Source organism: Drosophila bipectinata, chromosome 4 (genome assembly GCF_030179905.1).
Source record: "Drosophila bipectinata strain 14024-0381.07 chromosome 4, DbipHiC1v2, whole genome shotgun sequence".
NCBI lineage: Eukaryota > Metazoa > Arthropoda > Insecta > Diptera > Drosophilidae > Drosophila > Drosophila bipectinata.
Window position 1 is genome coordinate 15555186 of NC_091740.1, and position 21477 is coordinate 15576662.

A 21477-nucleotide genomic window follows, 5' to 3' on the forward strand; every position below is an offset into this window, starting at 1 on the left:
AAAAATTATTTGCAGACTATTCAGAACCTATTCAAAGCACCAATATTTTATCGGATATTCAGGATGAGCTTCAAACTTATAAAAATGTTAATCGTATTAAAATGTTAAGCGTATAGGGAAGATTTTGATGTTCTGCAGTGGTGGTCAATAAATAAAGACCGTTTTCCGCTGCTTTATCAAATTAGCTGCGAGATACTAGCAGCTCCCGCGAGCAGTGCAGCATCGGAAGGGCATTTTCCGTTGCCAAAAATTTAATTTGCGAAAAACGGGCAAAAATTGCCACACCTGAAGACATGGTCAATAAAATAATGTTCCTTCATTACAACATTAATAATTTAAATATAGATAATTTAATAAAATAAAATAATTATTGTAATAAGCATTCATGTTAATATTAATAATTTGTAAATACACTATTTTATAATAAATACATTTGAAACGAAAATACAAATAAATTTTTTAATCAGACATACATACTATGTATACATAAACACGAGAAATATTTATGTGTATGTTCCAGTCATGAAGTTTCTCTCACTGTACAGTAAGTCAACTGAACACCAAAACACTGTACAGTGAGTTGACTACGGCACACTAATTTACCCGTACTCATTAATAGCTGTACAACTATAGAATGAGTGTGAAAACTGTCAAATAAAACAAAAAATACTACCCTACTCATTCATACCCAAATATACTGTGCTGAAAAAAAAGTGTGCCCACTTTTAGAATAAATGATTCATTTGTCATTTTGGATACATTCATGCAGAAGTCTATTTTGTATCCTGTTAGCATGCCAGCTAAAGCTGGCACCTCCGAGATGTCGATTAAAAATATACTCTAATCTAATCTAAGCATGTGCTTACACTAGCCAGTGCCCCGTGATGACTGTAATAGCCTTGCTTATGCTGGCTGTATCCGTACCTAATAGCTGGGATTTTCTTTTTTTTTAAATATGGGTCCAGAGCTGGCGGTCCGGCAGAGCAAACCGGAAATTTGAGACTAAGGGCCAGCTGAACTAGTTCTTTCTATTGAGAGCTTCTTTGATTCAAAACTTATATCAGGAAATAAGTATCTCAGCAACTTCAGATTAGAGCGGCTTGGTGGTGCCTTTACGAGACTGTTTAAATATTTTTGTTTTGAATACGCTTCGAGCGACACCAGAGGTCAGGATGGATACATGCATAATGCCTCAGCCCTGGAATATATGTATGCGGAAAGAATAGAATGAAGGAGTCCAATAAACAAAAAACATTGTAAGTGAATAGGAGGAAGATAGTAGGAGAGCATTCTTACTCATTGCCATTCTCTTGTTTTGAATCCGATTAAGTTGGAGTGGGAAGAAAATAAAGGAATTTTTTAAGCAAGCAGCAAGAGCAAGGATGAACAGTCTAAAGGACTTTAAAGGCGGATGACCAGCGGTGGATTTATCAGCAGTTTCTATTTTATTTTGTTTCTCCCAGATTCGCATACGCGTTGCTACGATTTGTAGCGCATGTTACTACGGTCCGTACTACGGACCAGACGAAAATGTAACCTATAACTATTCATGAATGTTTCTTTAAAATTTCATGTGAAAATTTCAAAAACTCTTAAAGATATAGCCGATTTATGGTGGAGGCGTCAGGCGACGGTGAGAGCCGTCTTTAAACTTTAAACGCGTTTTTCTCGAAACAGTGTTTTTACGACTGGCGCTGAGGTTACTAAAAACCTCTTAATCGAATCGGTTCCAAATTTTAATCCGTTATTCTATACATATATAGCTCTCGTATGAACTAGGATAAATCAAATCGGTGAAGACCTTCTTTACTTTTCTACTTGATTTGTGGCTAAAAAAAAACGAAATTAAAAAAAAAAAATTTTATAGGTCCGCCATTTTGTTAATTTTTGTGCGAAATTAATAATCTTAGTTTATATCAGAGCCAAACATGTAGTCTTTCTAATCCCGTTGGAATTTTTGGTTTCGGAAGTTCCAATGAGCGGAAATCACATGCGCCGCCGAAAAAAAGAACTTTTGTTTGATCACAAAAAACAGCTTTTTCTTCCATTTTATGTCTTTAAATAAATGTATACAAAGTTACAGCCCTAAAAAATAATTTATGTACATTTGTCTTCAGTTCAAATCCATCTCTGCCCAATGCAGACTTCAGTCTGACCTTGATAACTTTCAAAAATGGTATTCAGCTAACGATTTAATACTTAATGGATAAAAATGCAAGCTTTTGTCTTTTTATCGTTCTTGCCCTCTGCAGGCAACGTATACTCTTTATGCGATTGCCGTAGAGAAATTAGCTCAGGTTAATGCTCTCGCCATCCTCGGCGTTCCACATATGCACAGCACGACCCTTTTAGGGTCTTATGTTCGAACTACAATGGTCTCTCCTTCAAACTTAAAGTATAGAATTTTAAATTTCCTTACTAACTCCTTCTAGCTTTATAATTTACAATAAGCTTAATATTTACTAATTATTCGTTTCTCGAGCGCCTCTCGGTCGGCTGGGTCTCTAGGCTTTATGATGAATACAGAAATGCTAGCTGATGCTCGAATTGAATCACAAGCTATTTCAAATTCTGAAAGCCCAAAAAAAAAAAAAAAAATACCCACATGTGTTGTACCGCATCAGTGTGTCTTACAACCTCAAAGCTACGAGACTTTTTTATCGCGTCTTGTAAGATATTCACACAGAAGTGCCTAAATGACTTATCTTCGGTTTGGGCTAAACGGATTCGGTCTGATAGCCGACATATAAAAGATATATCGCCAAGTAATGGTAAATAATAGGCGATAGATTGACGATATTTTTTTCTTTCGGTGACATCAAAGCTGTTTTACCCGCTTGGTTTAATGAGATCAATACTTAATAAAGAAGACACCTATTAAAGTTCCTGTTGCAGTAACTTTGGCTTAATAAGCTACTTTGGGATGAGTTAAATCCACGGCACTTGGAAACTATGTGGGGCAAAATACAGATTGTCTTGTCGTAATTAGAGGACACATTAATACCGATATTCGTGTTTACAAAGCCGATATCACCAAATCAAATTCATGCATTTAGTGACCTTTCTCAATATGTGGTGCTGATTTTTGTGGCTAAAAAATGGACAAGACAGTGAGAATTTGTGCGTGGCCTACATTGTCCTATATTGCCCTATTTGTTTTTTCGTGTGTTACGTGGTCTTAGGTGCCTGCGGCGATGGCGGCTTTTCTCGTTATTTAGGCTAATGTTGTTCGAACGCTCATGAAATGTATTGGCGCGGACAAAGTGGCAATAGGAGCTTCATAGCTTAGAAATAAACATAGCGAATTATAACGTCTAACGGAGGGCAGTATTTTTGGTGCATTTAATAATTTAGCCTCATATGGATTTTTTTATAATTTATTTTGTAACAGATCAAACAGTTTTAATGATAAGGACTTTGTGCACATCAATATTTTCACAAATACTTCATTTCTTTGCACACAGTTCTTGCATACCAAGCATTGGTGGGATATATCCCATAGCTGCCGTATAATTAATTGATCAGAAATGCCATAAATTTCATAATTTGATAACCGGTATTCATAGAGTTCAAGGGTATGTTAAACTATTTTTATAAATGTATGTAATATAGAGAAGGAATCATCTCCGACAACTTGTTTAGTATTTTCGAAAGTATGTATATTCTTGATCAGCATCAACAGCCGAGTCGATATAGCCATGCCTGTCTGTCTGTATGAACGCGTGGATTTCAGGGACTATAAGAGTAGCAAAATTTTGACACAAACTTGTCTATATCTATATATATAAAATTTTCGTGTCACAGTTTTTGTTACCATAACCGAAACGGCTATACCGATTCTCATAAAATTTTGTGAGCGTATTTAGTAGGTCTAAGAAGAGGCCAACATCTATTTTTCATCCTCTTAAGGGTTTATATACAGTTGTGATAGATAAAAAAATCAATTTTTTTATTGCATATTCTTTAAATATATACTGTTGAGAATACTCTCAAAAAAATTCATAACGATCGGAGCATTAGAACCGAAGTTGTAGCTATTTATAGCGCACTACCTGCAAATCAAGCTTGAACAAACTTGAAACTTTAAACGCGATTATCTCAGAATCTAGTTTTTTCAAAATAACCTTTGAGATGGTCACGATTACTAAAAAAATATTAATCCGATCAACACCAAATTTTGATTTTTTATGATATTAGCTAGTCTTTGAACGAAGAATTTTCAATTTTTTTGAAAACTGCTTTTTTGGAGCATAAAAATTGAAAATCGTATACCTTGAAAAAGTACATTTTTTGTTAAAACCGTCGCCATTTTTTTAAATCAAAATTTTTACAAATCCTTCGTTCACGGACTAGGCAATACAATATACTAACGAAATTTTTTTGAATTTTTGATTTCTGATAAACCGTTCTCGGGATATGATGTCCACCGCAAGACACCATCGAAAAAAGATGATCTTGGGATTCGGCTATATCATTTTTATTATTTAATATTTTTTTTATGAAAAAATTAAAATAAGTACCCAGAAACACGTACTAAACAACGTCAGTAAAACATTTTTAATAAATATTTTCTATGGTGTCGAAAAAAATCGATAAAATTTCATTTTTTGGCGCGGTACAACTGTATACAACAACTGTATATTAAATCCTGTTCGACATACCAAAAATCGCAGATAAAGTGAATTACTACCTCATCATATTCACAAACTCACGCTGCCATAGCATTTTAACTCAATTTAAACTGGGGCAAAAATCCTTCATCATTAAGTAAATACATTATTTCTATTTATGAGTCTTTTGTACAGTGAGCAATGCCAAGAAAACGCAAAGGGGGAGATTTTAGCCGTGATACAAGTAGATCTATAAACAGCCTAAATAGGCGCTTGCCAATCGCGTGAATGCACGTTGTGATTATACTAACCTTGATTCATTGTATCTCAGAGGTATCGTTATCGAGCTTGATGCTCTATTGAACGAGCACAAGGAATTGTTGAAAATATTCAAATCACATGCACCAATTACAAAGCGATAATCACGCTATCGTCATTAATACTGATAAAAAACCAGCTGAAGAGCTGCTCGCTTCGATCTTGCTTCATCTTGCTTCAACTCACAACTCCCTTCGCTTTCACTCTGACATCTTTCGAGCGATTGCATATGAAAAAGGTTGCAATGGCTTATTACTCGTCCGCACGCACTTTGACGTCCCCGATTTGTTTTACTGTGTTATTTATGTTGGGCTAAATAATTAATTAATGGAATCCAATGAACTGCGAATTGTCTACTAATCTCGCATCTTCTTGGGTGGTCCCTTGCAGTTGATGATAACTCGACTGTCAGGTGGCTGACAGAGGGACAGTAAGAGTTCCCAAAGATGAATTGGGAAACTTATGTTGAAAGGGTGACAGCCCTTCTTAACCTGATGTCCTAGAGACTCAGACAGTTTATCAGTTATAGGATTTTAACGACAGATTGTTGGAGTTATGTTTGTATGAGCATAGGTATGATCTCCAATGGGTCGTGCTTTCCGGCTATGCATGAGCTTCCGGCCAGACACTGCGCCAACAATTTGGCCGGAGGGAGCTTTCGGACGATCGGTTATTGCCGTCACCCAGTTGACTTAGTTAATTAGTACATACAATGTGTAGCCTAAGCCAAACCTAAGTCACCGCCTTTACAGGCCGTTAAATAATATTTTGTTCGTAAAACACGGACTTACCAGTTCTGCCGGCCTTTTCCTGAAACTAAATTAGGAAGGTATGCCTATTCGATGTTTTTTGTGAGGTTAAGCTGTCTAATTCTTAAACATAATGTCGTGGGTCTGATTTCCAATATATTCCTAGCGGTTTAAGCTTAATGATTAAAGTGATTGAGTAATATTTTATAAACAAAAAATGTTCAAAGAAAGAACTAAAAACGTCGACTTAATAAAAAGTAAGTAAACCATTATGTTGAACGGGATATCGACTGCACCAGTGACTCCCGAAAGAGTTACATGTTTCAGCAATCTCTTCACCATAAGGAAAAAAAGAACAAGCAAACAAATACAATGAAACAGGCACCCAATTTAAAAACTTATCCTCGAAAAACGCATGCTTGAAGGACAACCAGATAGCCAAAACAACACCTGAAGGAAGGCACATGCTCGCTCAACTAGGCCCTTTGGGGACAGGCAAAGACAGACAGACGAACATGCTTAGATCGACTCCTGAGTTGGGCCTGATAAAGAATATATACTCGTATATATTTTATTTATTTAGTCGGAGATGTCTCTTTTACTGCGATCCACCCACACTCTGCAAAAAATAGTGAAGCTCGCGTAACGAAAAAAGAATGGGAAAAACTATCAAAACGTTGAAGTGGCTTATAAAAATTAATGTAGGGAAACAGATATAAAAACAAATATATGAAAATCAAATGGTAAGCGATGATATTCCTTATAAAATAACAAGAAAGGAAGCTAACTTCGGACGAAGCCGAAGTGTATATACCCTTGCAGTTAAAACCGGATATATATTGCAAACATCGGATATAGTTGGCCGATCCTTTTGGGAATATGAATATATAATCCAATTTATTACAATACAAAATCTAAAAAAAGTCCCAAACTTCTATCTTCAAAAATACCAAAGTTGGTATTTCTACCAAAAACCATTTCCGATCGTTCAGTTATATGGCAGCTATAAGATATAGTCGGCCGATCGTTATGAAATTTGGTAGGTTGAAATAACTGACCAAAAATATAATCTGTACCAAGTTCCAGATTTCTATCTTCAAAAACACGAAAACACACGTTGGTCCATTTCCGATCGTTCAGTTATATGGCAGCTATAGTCGCCGATCCTTACAAAATTGTCGTATGGCATGTCGTATTATTTTGCTAAAAATAGTGCTCATGCAAAATTTGAACTCTCTAACTCTAAAAAAACCAAAGATATACCAGTTCCGATCAATCAGTTATATGGCAGCTATAGGATATAGTCGGCCGATCTAGGCCGTTCCGACTTATATACTGCGTGCAAAGAAAAGAAGGGTGTGTGCAAAGTTTCAAGTCGATAGCTTTAAAACTGAGAGACTAGTTTGCGTAGAAACAGACAGACGGACAGACGGACATGCTCATATCAACTCAGGAGGTGATCCTGATCAAGAATATATATACTTTATAGGGTCGGAGATGTCTCCTTCACTGCGTTGCACACTTTTGACCAAAATTATAATACCCTCTGCAAGGGTATAAAAATCAAAAGAAAGGAGCTACAACAAGTTTCCAGTTTTGGGAGCGGAGCGGGAGGTGGCGTGAAAAAATTTGTACACATGCTTGATCTGCGTGGATACTAAAGGAGCACAAGTTTAAAATCGTATAGTTTTATCTCTTATAGTTTCCGAGATCCACGCAATCAAAATTTGAATACACCGGTATGGGATCGGAATATAAATGTCTATTACTGTGCTTGGATTGCTAAATTATTGTAAAAGTCTGACCAGACTAAAGTATCTAATTTTAAACGGCTGGCATCTCTACTAAAGTCAAATCACGAAATTATATGTTACGCATTACTATATCGCGCTTTTAAGAAATCGTAATTTCTATCGCATAAAAATAGTATAAAACGTATCTAAAAAATTGCCAATTTGGATAAGTTTTGTTTACACTTGTTGAAATGCTACTTGCAAAAGCATGATCCTAAATGCGTAGAGCCTTTTTGCAGAGAACTGTATATTTTATTGTTGTTTATTGGTTCGCTGTCTAATTGGTACTAAAGAAAATTGGCAATGTTGCCATAGGTGCTGCTTATTCCTAGTGAGTACACACTGTTTGGATCTTAGGTCTTAAATATAAAGGTGGCAATACGAGCCAAAACTTAATTACTTAGCGATAGTTTCCAAACATCCCGGCCCACCCTGAAACACGGTTTCTGAAAGAGTTAGTTCTGCAATTTTCGTTATTGGCCCGGTCAATTCTCCTGATGCCATCTTGAGCCTTACTGCTCGCACGACGTTGTCCTTTCCTGGGAAGGTTTCGATCACCCTCGCTAGGTGCCATGATGCTGGTGGTGTGTTGGACTCCTTGTGAAATGTGGCCAAGATCCGCCTCCGGGATCGTCGTAAATAGTCGCCCGATCAGAAAATTGCTCATGGGTTAGTGTGCTGCTCCCAATGACTCATCGATGATGCATCGAACTGCTGATTCCCACTTTCCTCCCCAATGCACAGTGGTCCGGCTTGTATGGGGAGAGCGGCCAAAAATACTTCTAGTTGAGGTAGGGACTGGAAACTTGGCACAAAATATTTATATTTTTATTCTAAAATATTATGTTAAAGTCAGCCAGATCGGGCAACTATATCATATAGCTGTCATATAACTGATTGATCGAAAATGCTATAACTTTGGTGTTTTTATAGTCAGAGAGTTCAGTTTTTGTACGAGTGCTATATTTGAAAAAATAATACGACCTACCAAATTCCACAAGGATCAGCCGACTATATCTTATAGCTGTCATATAACTGAATGATCGGAAATGGTTCTGGTAGAAATACCAACTTGAAGATAGAAGTTTTGGACTTTTTTTTTAGATTTTGTATTGTAATAGATTAGTTATATTATGATATTTTCATAAGGATCGGCAAACTATATCTGATTCTTGCGATATATATCCGCTTTTTTCAAATTGAGGTTAGGTTACTTGACAATTGAGGTTAGTAAACGATGACAAGCAAGGCTTCACAAAAAATCGCATAGCACAAAGAGGGGCAAAAGGTGGCAGCTGAAATTGAAAACATAGATTAAGCATACATTAACTAATATTAACAATCAAGTTTTGTTTCACGCGTACGCACACGTAACAACTTTTTGTCCAACTGAAAACAACGTCACTGGTAAAACAATTATTTTAAAACAATAATGCAACATATTATTTTATACAAATAAGGTAAATACACAGCGCATACCTTGCTTTTGGTAATTCATTACACTTTATGGCGATTAAACGCGATTTAATCTGGTTTTTAAGATCTTCCAAAGAGCAAAATTTTAAGCTGCGTGCGATTTCCACGTGTTCTTATTGTCTTTTTTCTCTCGCTATTCGTAGCACGTGGGAACGATGGAATGAAAAAATTCTTTTGTCGTTCTATTCATTGTCCAATTCATAAAATTAAAGCGGCAAATTTCAAACTTTTAATTTTTTATTTTTGACCTGTGAAACCGACCACTGTGCAATGTGGAGCACGCGTTGGGATGAAGGTCCATTGGATACCTTCGTCTGATATAGAGTTCGCAGCATGATCCGTGTGTTTTGTTGACCTCAGTAGCTGCTGCCGCCAGAAATGTTTCTGTAGATAAGTCGGTGGCGAGTTCTAGATGGATCGCCGACGTAACCATACATACGAATAGGCATATGTATCCCTTGCTGATGTGCGGTTTGCGCAGCATAGCGTCCTTCAGAAGAATGGGTCCTGCATAGTCGCATCCAGTATTTACGAATAGCAGTGCTTGCGTTATACGTACGCTGGGTAGATCTGCCATACGTTGATGCATTGTGTGTTGTCTCTGTCGAAAGCACGCCAAACAGTTGTGTGTGATTTTGCGTATCATATTCCGTGCGCTGAAAATCCAATATCGTTGCCGGACAATGACGAAGAGAGATGACCCTCCAGGATGCAGGTTGACTCGGTGCTCATGTTCTATTATCAAAAAGGTGATCCGATGAACCTTTGGAAGCAAAATGGGGTGTTTTGCCTCTGGCGCTGTGATTGTTGGATTCGTCCTCCCACTCTGAGCAGGTTGTCCTTGTCGATGAACGGTGAGAGCCTTAGCAATTTTGATTGGGTTCCTAGAGGCTTTTTAGCGAGCGGTAGCTGGAAGTCCTGTTGAAACCCAGATTGAGCGTGTTGCAGCCAACGGATTCTTGCTGACTTTATCTCGTCAAAGTTGCGAGAATTTGATGTTCGTTTCGAAGATGGGTTTTTCATGCGAGGAATGAATCGCAAAACATAACCAAGCGTGTGTATAAGCTTCAGCCAAGATGATTTGCGATTTAGAAGCTTATTTTCCGGAAGCGGATTTTCCGTTGTGACAAATACCTGCGCAGCTAGGCAGTTGGTTTTGATCTCGCTTCTATGAAAAGACGTTTGTTTGAAAGAGAAGAACAGTTGTGAGAACTGTTCAACTTTACTAAAAATTGATCTTTGTCCCTCAGCCATAAAGGACCCTTCACCATAATTGGAAATCAATGAGCTCGGATACTCCCAAGCCCCGGGATGCACAATCCTCTTGGTTCGATTTTGAGTCCACATGCCGCCATGCTTGCTTAGGGATGGTTTCCAAGATCTCGGCGGTGCGGTTCCCAAAAAACATCTTTAGTTGAGCTGGTGAGTACGCTAGCCATGATAGAACTATTGTGGAGTCGCTCCATGCATAGATTGTCAAATCCTTGTGTTTTAATCCAGCCTTGATGGATTGCAGAAGTTGGTTTAGAAGAAGTGCACCGCACAGTTCCAGGCGTGGCACAGATTTTTTCTTTAAGGTGCCACCCTTTTTTTTTGCTGCAAGTATGGCTACCGAAATGGTTCCATCGTCCTTAACCATTTGGCTGTACACTACGGCTGCGTATGCCTTCGTGGATGCGTCTGAAAATCCGTGCAATTCAATCTTGTCGGTGTCGCTCTCGACCAAGCGTGGTATCTGGAATTGTGCTAGGTTTTCTAAATCTGCTCGCCACTTGTCGGCTAATTTGTTCGGTAGTTCATCGTCCCATTTCAAATTCAACAGCCAGACTTTTTGAAATAGTATTTTGAATTAAACTACGGTTAGTGCTAATAGACCGAGAGGGTCGAATATGCGTGACACATACGACAACACTTGCCTCGTGGTGCAGCTTGGACTCTTTGCTAGATTCACAGTGTACGACATGGTGTACTTCTTAGGGTGCCAGTGCAGCCCTAGAACCTTTACCGATGAGTGTGAGGAACCCTTTTTATCCTCCGATTCAATGTATTTGGTATTCGATACCCATTTCCCGAGCTCTAGCTTAGCACAGGACATCAGTTGGAAGAAGTTGTCCCGATTTCGTCGCAGCTCGTCCTCACTATTGGATCCAGTGGAACGTCATCCACATCTTTCATCAAACGTCTTTCATCAAGATTTTTTCTGCACTTGGAAATTCCTTCTGGTGGTCAGCAGCCAGTTGCTCCAGTACTCGAACTGCTAGGAATGGTGCGCATGATGTTCCATACGTCACCGTGCAAAGTTGGAAATGTTTGATGGGATCTGACGGATTCTCTCGCCATTCAATTCTCTGAAAATTTCTATGTTTTTCGCTCACACAGATTTGACGGAAAATTTTGACTATGTCCGCTGAAAATACGTATACTGAACCGAAGGCACACAGCAAACAGGAAATTCCGTTTGTCGTTTGGAAATTCCTTCCGTTGGGAATTTTGCTAGGTGAAATTTCTCGCATGTGTCCTAGATTTTTATATTCTCTCATGAAGTTCACTTAATTGTTACGTAGCTGTTGATTTTGTGCTAAATGGAGTTCAACCGATTTCAACCGCTGGAAAGCTTCTTAAAGGGTGTCTGCGAATTCAGGATCTGAGGCTGTATAAGGAAGCTCCACGATGTATTCTCCTCGATGTATTCTTTTTCCCAGCACTAGCACCAAACATGCTCGCTGCCCCAAAGAATTTTGATTGGGCAAACAATACCAAAACAATGACCAAACAATACTAATGTATGTGTTAGAATAGCGCAATTGCATCAAGAAGAGCCAGAAGATATACGAGCTGAACGCAAAAAACTCAGAAGATTAGAACAACGAAAATCACGTCGTTTTACAGTCAATAGACGCAAAACAAATGACCAAAAACAACAATGATTCATTCCTGCGTCTAGCATTCCAGTGTGAGCCTGATATTGAGTATTATGCTCACTTAAATGTGGTAATTGATGCTATGGACAAGAAATTTCCACATTGTCATGCGCTGAAATTCAAAAATGAGCCAGCTGGGATGTGTTGCGCGTCAGGAAAAGTGCAACTTCCAAAAATTGAAACACCACCTGAACCATTGAGCCTACTTATCGGCACGGATCCAGATTCTAACGTGTTCCTGAAGTAAATTCAAACATTCATTCATGCAGAAATAGTTTGAAATACTAATGAAAATGGTCAACATTACAACTCTACATTCAAAATCAGAGGCCAAGTTTATCATAAAATGGGCTCACTACTGCCAATGCCAAACGAACCATATAAATTTTTACAAATCTACTTTATAGGCGGCGAGGATTCCGAAAGCTCAGTTGCCCATCGCGTGAATGCACGTTGTGATTATACTAACCTTGATTCATTTTCTGCCAGACGTATCGTCAGCGAGCTAGATGCTTTATTGAACGAGCAAATGAATTGTTGAAAAAATTCAAATCACATATGGACCAATTACAAAGCGATAAACACGCTATCGTCATTAATCCTGATAAAAAACCAGCTTGAGAGCTGAAATAATGTTTGCCTTTTGATATTTTAATATTCCCTCATGGTTGACAGCGCTCCAGATGACTTTATAATACATAAGTCTAAAACTACGTAACAGAAATTATAAAGTCATCTGGTGGCAAAACATTGTTTGCCGAGTCTCTTCTAAAAATCGATTTAGAAAGAAATAGATTGGCATCTAAAGTTTTTCAAAATAACGTCCTGAACTGGAGCTATTCAATTAGAGAACTGGAGAAATATGCAATTTGTGAGGGTGGAAGGGAATGTGTAAAATTATTGCGGGTCTTAAAGTCCCTGCCCACTCAGTTCATTAATGTTTTTAGGAAATATTTTAATAAACTATTTTAATAGTTAATTTACACCCACAAATCAAAATTTAGCCAAATACAATATTTTGTAAGAGTTATAAAAGAATTATAAATGTTTAAAAAGAGTTACTTTTAATTCTTCTTTAGTATTCACTCACAAATCAAATTTCAGCCAAATCGAACAATTTTTAAAAGAGTTGTAGAAGATTTATATACATATAGTAACATATCAACAAAATTTTTTTAAGTGTATATCAGTAAATTTTGTAAACCGAAGCTGAAGCCTTTTATATTTAAATTCGTAACCCAGCTGCAAATAGCCTCATTCCAATGTTTTGTAAAAACATAAACATTTAATTATACCGATTCGGCTAAAAACAGACTCATTTCAGATTTCCAATTTCTAAGAGTCACTTCAGATTGAAAACCAAAACAATATTTGGGTAAACAGAAATCCGGACTCAAATCTTTCTCACTCCTTTTAAGCGAATTAAAACTAAACAGATCAAAAAATTCTTAAATGGGAACCCACTTCACAGGAAATTTCACATTTTCCAAAGCCTTCCATGTCAACTGACACCTCAAGTAAAAGGTTCCGACTCAATCTATTCTCCTCAAAAAACAAAGCCTCTCAGAGAGAAAAGCTTCTTTCGAGCTTTGATCTGCAAAAAGCTTCAGCAAGGGTAGGTCCTATAAAAAGGACCTAGAGCCCCAAAGTTAAGTTAGTTCTGAAATTCTAAAATTCTAAGCAGTTTTTCTGAAATTCTAAGCAGTTTTAAAGAATCGCACTGTATCAAAACCGGAACTCAAATAAAAATATATTTTTTCAAACTATTTTGAAGAAGATATTTAATTATATGTATGTTTAATAGAGTTCTGTTTTTCTACTGAATCGGTTGTTTTTTTCCAAGCGCATAAAGATGCAACAAAAACTTTTGTCTGAGAATACATGCCTTTAAAGTTTAAACTATAAAGGTTAGTTAAAGTTTGTGTAAAAGATATGAGTATCGGTTATATTATAATCAGGAAACTTTACTATAAATCGCCATCTCGGCAAACTCGACATTTTTTTTCAAAGTTTGAGCTATTACTAATATTAGCTATTTATAAAGTGTTGATTATTGTGTCAAAAAAATTGATAAGACATTGAGAGTTTGTGCTATGCCTAGGCTAGGGGTATATTATAGACAGGAAAATCACCTATAACCTGCCATCTCGGTAAACTCGACATTTTTTTTTCAAAGTTAGAGCTTATACTGTCCATTTTATTTTTTTCAACTAACCTGACCTACAAAATTTCAAGGGGTCGGTCGACTATATCCTATATCTGCCATAACTAAACGGTTGTAAATGACACATTTTTGGTGTTTAAGCCATTTGTAAAGATTTTTTTAAAAATCTTCAATTGCGTGGGTATTACAGAAGTCTTCATGTCAAACGCTATATGGTAACCCTAGCTCTACCATATAACCTCGGATATGCATGCGTTCATACAGACAATCGAACAGATATACATGGCTATGTCTGTTTATGCTGATCAAGAATATAAATACTTTAAGGAGTTAGAGATGATTTCAAATACGGGATGATGTTGTTCAGTGTATCATAAAGTGTTCTCTTGTTTAAAATGGAAATTTGAAATTTATTTCTGTATTGAGCTGTAGAAACAAACCATTATTGGGCCGAAGGATATTGCAACTGTTTAAGTACATACAAAACCGGACAATGAAATCCGGAGGGGCAGAAAATAAAAGGTTTTATGATTAGAGGTCATTTTCTGGAGTAAATTTGTTTGAATCGGTGAAACGAAGATATTGGATAATATTGCCAAGTATTAACATTAATCATACTAATTGAAAGTGCACATCTAGTGAAAGTACCGCATATAAATGCGAGCTACTGTATATACTTTTGTGGTGGACTCTTATAATATTTTGATATATAGTATATACCATTTTACTTTAAATTACTTTTTGAGGGATACAAGTCTTACCTGTCCAGTTGATGATGTCTGCAAATAAGAAGAAACGTCCGTCTCGATCATACAGCCTCTCAAAGTTTCCGGTATAAACATACCTTTAAAGATTTTTCAAGCATTGAATAAATCTCGCATTTTAGACAACATCAAAGAAATCTAAAAAATATATTTGAAATCTAATACGTTAAATCAAAATATTTTAAAATGTATATATGATGTGATTTATTTAAACTAAATATTAAATATTGATAAAAAATTAGTATAATGTTTATAGGGTCAGAAGGCAGCCCGCCACTTATCATTGTAAATAAGATTAGATAATTGGTCGCAAGCCGACTCTTTTTGAAAAGCTTTTCGCCCTTTCGGTTATCGGAGCTTTAGCTTTAAGTCGGGACGTCGGAAATGTTTAAGTCGGAACGCACTCTCCTAGATATCACTGCATTTGCAAAATAAATTGGTCTACCTTCGGGTCATACAATTTTAGCTGCATGCAGGATGAATTAAATATTCTTATAAAGTTTTAATCATCCATTAAATTTAAACAATTTCATGTAAAGTTTAGTCATTGAAAAATCCTATGACTGAACATTGGTGAACATTGACTGGACAGTTGAGCATCCGACTATATTATCCCCGGTACTCATATATTCAACCCACATTTCAACTAATATTAACTTAACTTACTAATTTTATTCTAAGTCTTAGAACCACACTAACGTTTACAGTCGATTTACAGCAGGTGTGCCCAAGAAGTGCCAGTTAAGCAAAAGATTGCAATTTTTTTTTAAATTTGCTTTTAGCAACAATCTAGCAATTTTAATTTTTTTCTAAGTAAATTTAGCAATTATCTTATAAAATACTCATCATTTTTACACAATTTTACATTGACAGAGCAATTTTTGTGAATAAAATTTACAAAGATATCGAATCTGGTACTTAACTCAAAGAAGTATAAATAATTTGAAAACGTTTGGTCAAAGATGCAAAAAGTTTATAAACTGATTTAAAGAATTTAAAGAGTGGATTCGAAACGATTCCTCAGATCCACAGAGTGCCTATTGTGATTATTGTCAATGCAGAATAGGCGCCAAGCTTTTTGATATTCGCCACCACGCTGCTAAAAATAACATGTGCGTGCAAACATTACACGCTATTTTATATTATAAAGTAAGTTTTATACAAAATCTATTTAATAGAAATGCCAATCGCACAAAATAAACAAATTTCAAAATTAAATAAACAAACAAAAAACAAAAGAAATGCACAAAATACTAATTCTCTTAACATCAATCTATAAGACGAGAAAAATTCAAAGAGAGCGAAAATGTTCAATTACCTCTTAATTTGTTTAAACATAATTTAATTTTAATTGCTTCGCATTAAGTGAAAACAGGTGGATAAAACTTCATGTGTTAAGTCATTTTAGTGTAAACTATGGAAATTTAAAAAAAAATTCTTACTTTTTCAAGCAAATTTTTTATATTGAATTTTAAAGTGGCGTACGTTTGCGACCGTATGTATGACCACTAACCATACAGCATATAGACAACCCATTTCATAAAACGAAAATGGACGCAAAAATTTCTTGCGACAGGCCCCAGCAGGCCCCAGAGAGGATTTGTTACGCTCTCTTACGCTCATCGTTCGTTCATCTTACGCTCATATTCTCATAGAATGCTTTCTGTTTCTCAGTCGCTGAAAGGAGCGCGACTTTTTTATGTATGCGTGTCACACATTCACATACACGGGGGAATGTGTGCGTGCGATTTCGTTTCGAAGCCAGCGCACAAAATTTTGATTTTTCGAACTTTTCAGGCTGTCTACCCTAACAACATGCCCCCGTGTATGTGAATGTGTGACACGCATACATACAAAGAACATATAAAACATAAATTTATTTATAAAAACAAAGAGGTAAAAACAAAAAAATACAAGAAAGGAAAGCTAACTTCGGGCGGAGCCGAAGTTTATACACCCTTGCAGTTAAAACCTATATCCGGTCGCATACATCGGATATAGTTGGCCGATCCTTATGGGAATATAAATATATAATCCAATTTATTACAATACAAAGTCTTAAAAAAATCCCATACTTCTATGGGAGAAGTATTATTTTGCCAAAGATAGCGCTCATGTAAAATTTAAACTCTCTTACTCTAAAAACACCGAAGTTATACCATTTCCGATCAATCAGTTATATGGCAGCTATAGGATATAGTCGGCCGATTCCGGTCGTTCCGACTTATATACTGCGTGCAAAGAAAAGAAGGGTGAGTGCAAAGTTTCAAGTCGATAGTTTTAAAACTGAGAGACTAGTTCGCGTAGAAACAGACAGACAGACAGACGGACAGACGGACAGAAGGACAGACGGACATGCTCATATCAACTCAGGAGGTGATCCTGATCAAGAATATATATACTTTATAGGGTCGGAGATGTCTCCTTCACTGCGTTGCACACTTTTTACCAAAATTATAATACCCTCTGCAAGGGTATAAAAATCGTACGTACTTAATTTAATTTAAAAACAAGAAAGGAAAGCTAACTTCGGGCGGAGCCGAAGTTAATATACCCTTGCAGTTAAAACCGGATATATATCGCAAACATCGGATATAGTTGGCCGATCCTTATGGGAATATGAATATATAATCCAAATTATTACAATACAAAATCTAAAAAAAGTCCCAAACTTCTATCTTCAAACATACTAAAGTTGGTGTTTCTACCAAAAACCATTTCCGATCGTTCAGTTATATGGCAGCTATAAGATATAGTCGGCCGATCGTTATGAAATTTTGTAGGTCGGATCAACTGACCTAAAAGATAATCTGTAAAGATAAACTGACCTAAAAGATAAAAAAAAAAAAAAGACATGCCAAATTTCGTAAGGATCGGCCGACTATATCCTATAGCTGCCATATAACTGAACGATCGGAAATGACGCAACTTTCGTGTTTTTGAAGATAGAAAGCTGGAACTTGGTACAGATTATATTTTTGGTCAGCTTGTCCGACCTACCAAATTTCATAACGATCGGCCGACTATATCTTATAGCTGCCATATAACTGAACGATCGGAAATGGTATTTGGTAGAAATACCAACTTTGGTATGTTTGAAGATAGAAGTTTGGGACTTTTTTTAGATTTTGTATTGTAATAAATTGGATTATATATTCATATTCCCATAAGGAGCGGCCAACTATATACACTTCGACTCCGCCCGAAGTTAGCTTTCCTTTCTTGTTTTGTTTTGAATACGCTTCGAGCGACACCAGAGGTCAGGATGGATACATGCATTATGCCTCAGCCCTGGAATATATGCGGAAAGAATAGAATGAAGGAGTCCAATAAACAAAAAAAATTGTAAGTGAATAGGAGGGAGATAGTAGGAGAGCATTCTTACTCATTGCTATTCTCTTGTTTTGAATCCGATTAAGGGGACCCCCCCCATTCTCGATTTTAAATTTTGACGATTTTCAATGGGCTGGCAAATGAACATAAATTATTTTTTAGGGTTGTAACTGTGCTTACATATATTAAGACACAAAAAGGAAGAAAATCATTTCACAGAATTTTTTTTTGTTTTGTTTTTGTTGTTGTTTTTTGTGATCAAAGAAAAGCCCTTCTTTTCGGCGGCGCATGTGATTTCCGCTCACTGGAACATCTGAATCCAAAAATTTCAACGGGATTAGAAAAAGTACATGTTTGGCTCTCGTATGAACTAGGATTATTAACTTCGCTCAAAAATTAACAAAATGGTGGACCTTTGAAATTTTTTTTTGGAAATTTCCATTTTTTTCAGTCACAAATCGAGTTGAAAAGTAAGGAAGATCTTCACCGATTCGATTTATCCTAGTTCATACGAGAGCTATATATGTATAGAACAACGTGTTAAAATTTGGAACCGATAGGATTAATAGTTTTTGAGTAACCTCATGCGCCAGTCGTAAAAACACTATTTCGAGAAAAACGCGTTTAAAGTTTTGAGATGGCTCTCGCCGTCGCCTGAGGCTTCCACCATAAATCGGCTATATCTTTAAGAGTTTTTGAAATTTTTACTTGAAATTTTCAGGGAACATTCTTGAATAGTTACAAGTTCGAATTAAATTAAAAAAAAAATATCGATTTTTTAAAACCGAGAATGGGGGGGGTCCCCTTAAGTTGGAGTGGGAAGAAAATAAAGGAATTTCCGATTTTTGAAAGCCAACGAACACCTCGAATGGTTTTTAAGCAAGCAGCAAGAGCAAGGATGAACAGTCTAAAGCACTTTAAAGGCGGATGACCAGCGGTGGATTTATCAGCAGTTTCTAATTTGTTTTGTTTCTCCCAGATTCGCATACGCGTTGCTACGATTTGTAGCGCATGTTTTTTTGGAAGTTTTGTAGAACTGCTGCACACTAGCGCGTCATGTATTTATATGTGTATCCCCGCCTCACCTCTTTCCCACGTAACAATAGCCAGCTGCTTTTTTTTTTTGAAGCGTTGCTTTTATTTCTTTAATCTTTTCTTTGCGAGACTAACAAGAGGTGTATCAAATCTTACATAACTTAACTTACAGTCATATGCACTGCTTCAGAGTTAGACGGCTATAAAAATTGATTGCTGGGTTGGGAGGTCGTTGGGTCGCAGGATACGCTAGAAACCCGAGTCAGTCTCCGAGCGAGAAAGTTTGGGTTGGAAAAAAAGTTGTTCTTTTTATGACTCTTTTTGCTTCTGAGGATATTTTCGTTGCGAACATACCAAGGTGCCACAATGATAACTCTCAAGAATTTTGATTGTGTCATGTCTATGTTACCGCATATATGTCCTTACCATGACAATTGTTACTATTCATGCTCAACTGGGCATCCCTACAGTCAGCGCTGAAATTAGAAGATTCGCCGCTAAATACAAGGACAAACTAACACGACATCCAAACACATGTGCCACCAATTTGCTGGACAGCAGCACCACCATCAGAAGACTCAAGAGGAAGCATCCATTGGATTTACTAAATTAACTTTTTACATTCATAGCTTGTATTTATCAAACTCCTATTGTCAAGGTTAACTTAAAAATTTAATTATTGTACCTAATTGAGGACAGATTGTAAATAAAACTTTCAAATGTTACAAAAACAAGAAAGGAAAGCTAACTTCGGGCGGAGCCGAAGTTTATATACCCTTGCAGTTAAAACCGGATATATATCGCAAGCATCGGATATAGTTGGCCGATCCTTATGAACACATCATAATAAAACCAATTAACTAAAATAAAAAATCTAAAACAAGTCCCAAGCTTCTATCTTCAAAAATAAGAAAGTTGATATTTCTACCAAATACCATTTCCGACCGTTCAGTTATATGGCAGCTATAGGATATAGTTGGCCGATCCTAATGAAATTTCCTAGGTCGGATTAACTGACCAAAAATATAATCTGTACCAAATTCCAGCTTTCTATCTTCAAAAACACGAAAGTTGGGTCATTTCCGATCGTTCAGTTATATGGCAGCTATAAGATATAGTCGGCCGATCCTTATGCTTTCATGCCAAAAATAGCTTTCATGTGAAATTTCATGTGACTCTCTAACTCTAAAAACACCGAAGTTATACCATTTCCGATCAATCAGTTATATGGCAGCTATAGGATATAGTCGGCCGATCCCGGCCGTTCCGACTTATATACTGCGTGCAAAGGAAAGAAGGGTGTGTGCAAAGTTTCAAGACGATAGCTTCAAAACTGAGAGACTAGTTCGCGTAGTATATACTAGTATATACATATACTGTTCGTTCAATAGGCCTAGGTGGGGCCGCCCTCGCCGTTATAGCAATGTATCAATGTTGATCATTCAGTTTCATCTGCATGCAGAAGAACAATTCTTATTTTTTCTAAAAAAAACAAGGTACAAACTATCCCATTCTTCAAAACATTCTCTTTCGATGGATAGTATGAAGAAAATGTATAGTAAATTCTTTAACTCCTCCTATCAATTTTCTAGGCAGGCTATTTCCTAGAAAAACTACTGGTATCTATAATTTGAATAAATTGTAGCCTTTTGTGAAAAGAAGTAAGTACTAATAGAACTTGTCGCCAGAAGAATATTATAGTTCTACTTTCAGGTCAATTAGAAGTTAGATTTCTGTTTTTTTTTTTTGCGATCTTTCAGAATTTTGGAAATGGCTTGTACATCAATAAGAGCATCAGCTACCATTTCTGTATTCATTATAAGGCTTAGAGACCCAGCCGACCAAGGGTTGGTCGAGAAACGATTTATTAGTATATGTTAAGCTAATTGTAATTTATTAAGCTACGAGGAGTTACTAAGGAAATTTAAAATTCTATATTTTAAATTTGAAGGACAGGAAAGAAATTTTATAGAGTAGAGACCATTGTTGTTCGAACATAAGACCCTAAAACGGTTGTGCTTTGAATATGCCGAACTACAATGGCCAAGGAATAGACTTAAGTTTCTAGTCCTTCTTTTAGGAATGTTAAAATTTGTTAGTAAATGTTAGTAGTGTTAGTAGTAAATTTTTTATCTACATCCTCATTAATTAGGTTATGTAAAAAACAGTTAACTACAGCATTAGTTAAGAAATTCTTTTGTACAGATTGGAAGGTGAAGATTTGCATCCCAGTTAGACCTGTAAGTGAAAAAGTTAAGAAATTCTTTTGTACGGATCCTGATCCACATTGGGGACTCCAGACACCCGAACCGTA

General features: G+C 36.5%; 1 protein-coding gene across 3 annotated transcripts in view; it reads right to left on the minus strand.

Annotated features, from left to right (window-relative positions):
• The window catches only part of NfI (Nuclear factor I), a 262100-nt gene that overhangs the window by 177417 nt on the left and 63206 nt on the right, over positions 1-21477 (minus strand). For 2 of the 3 annotated variants that reach the window (XM_043213372.2, XM_043213374.2), the window contains exon 2: positions 14793-14933. In XM_043213372.2, coding sequence (XP_043069307.1) covers positions 14793-14873 — 81 coding nt within the window. In that variant the 5' untranslated portion in view covers positions 14874-14933. The remainder of the gene's footprint in view (positions 1-14792; positions 14934-21477) is intronic. The other variant, XM_043213373.2, reaches the window with a different exon arrangement.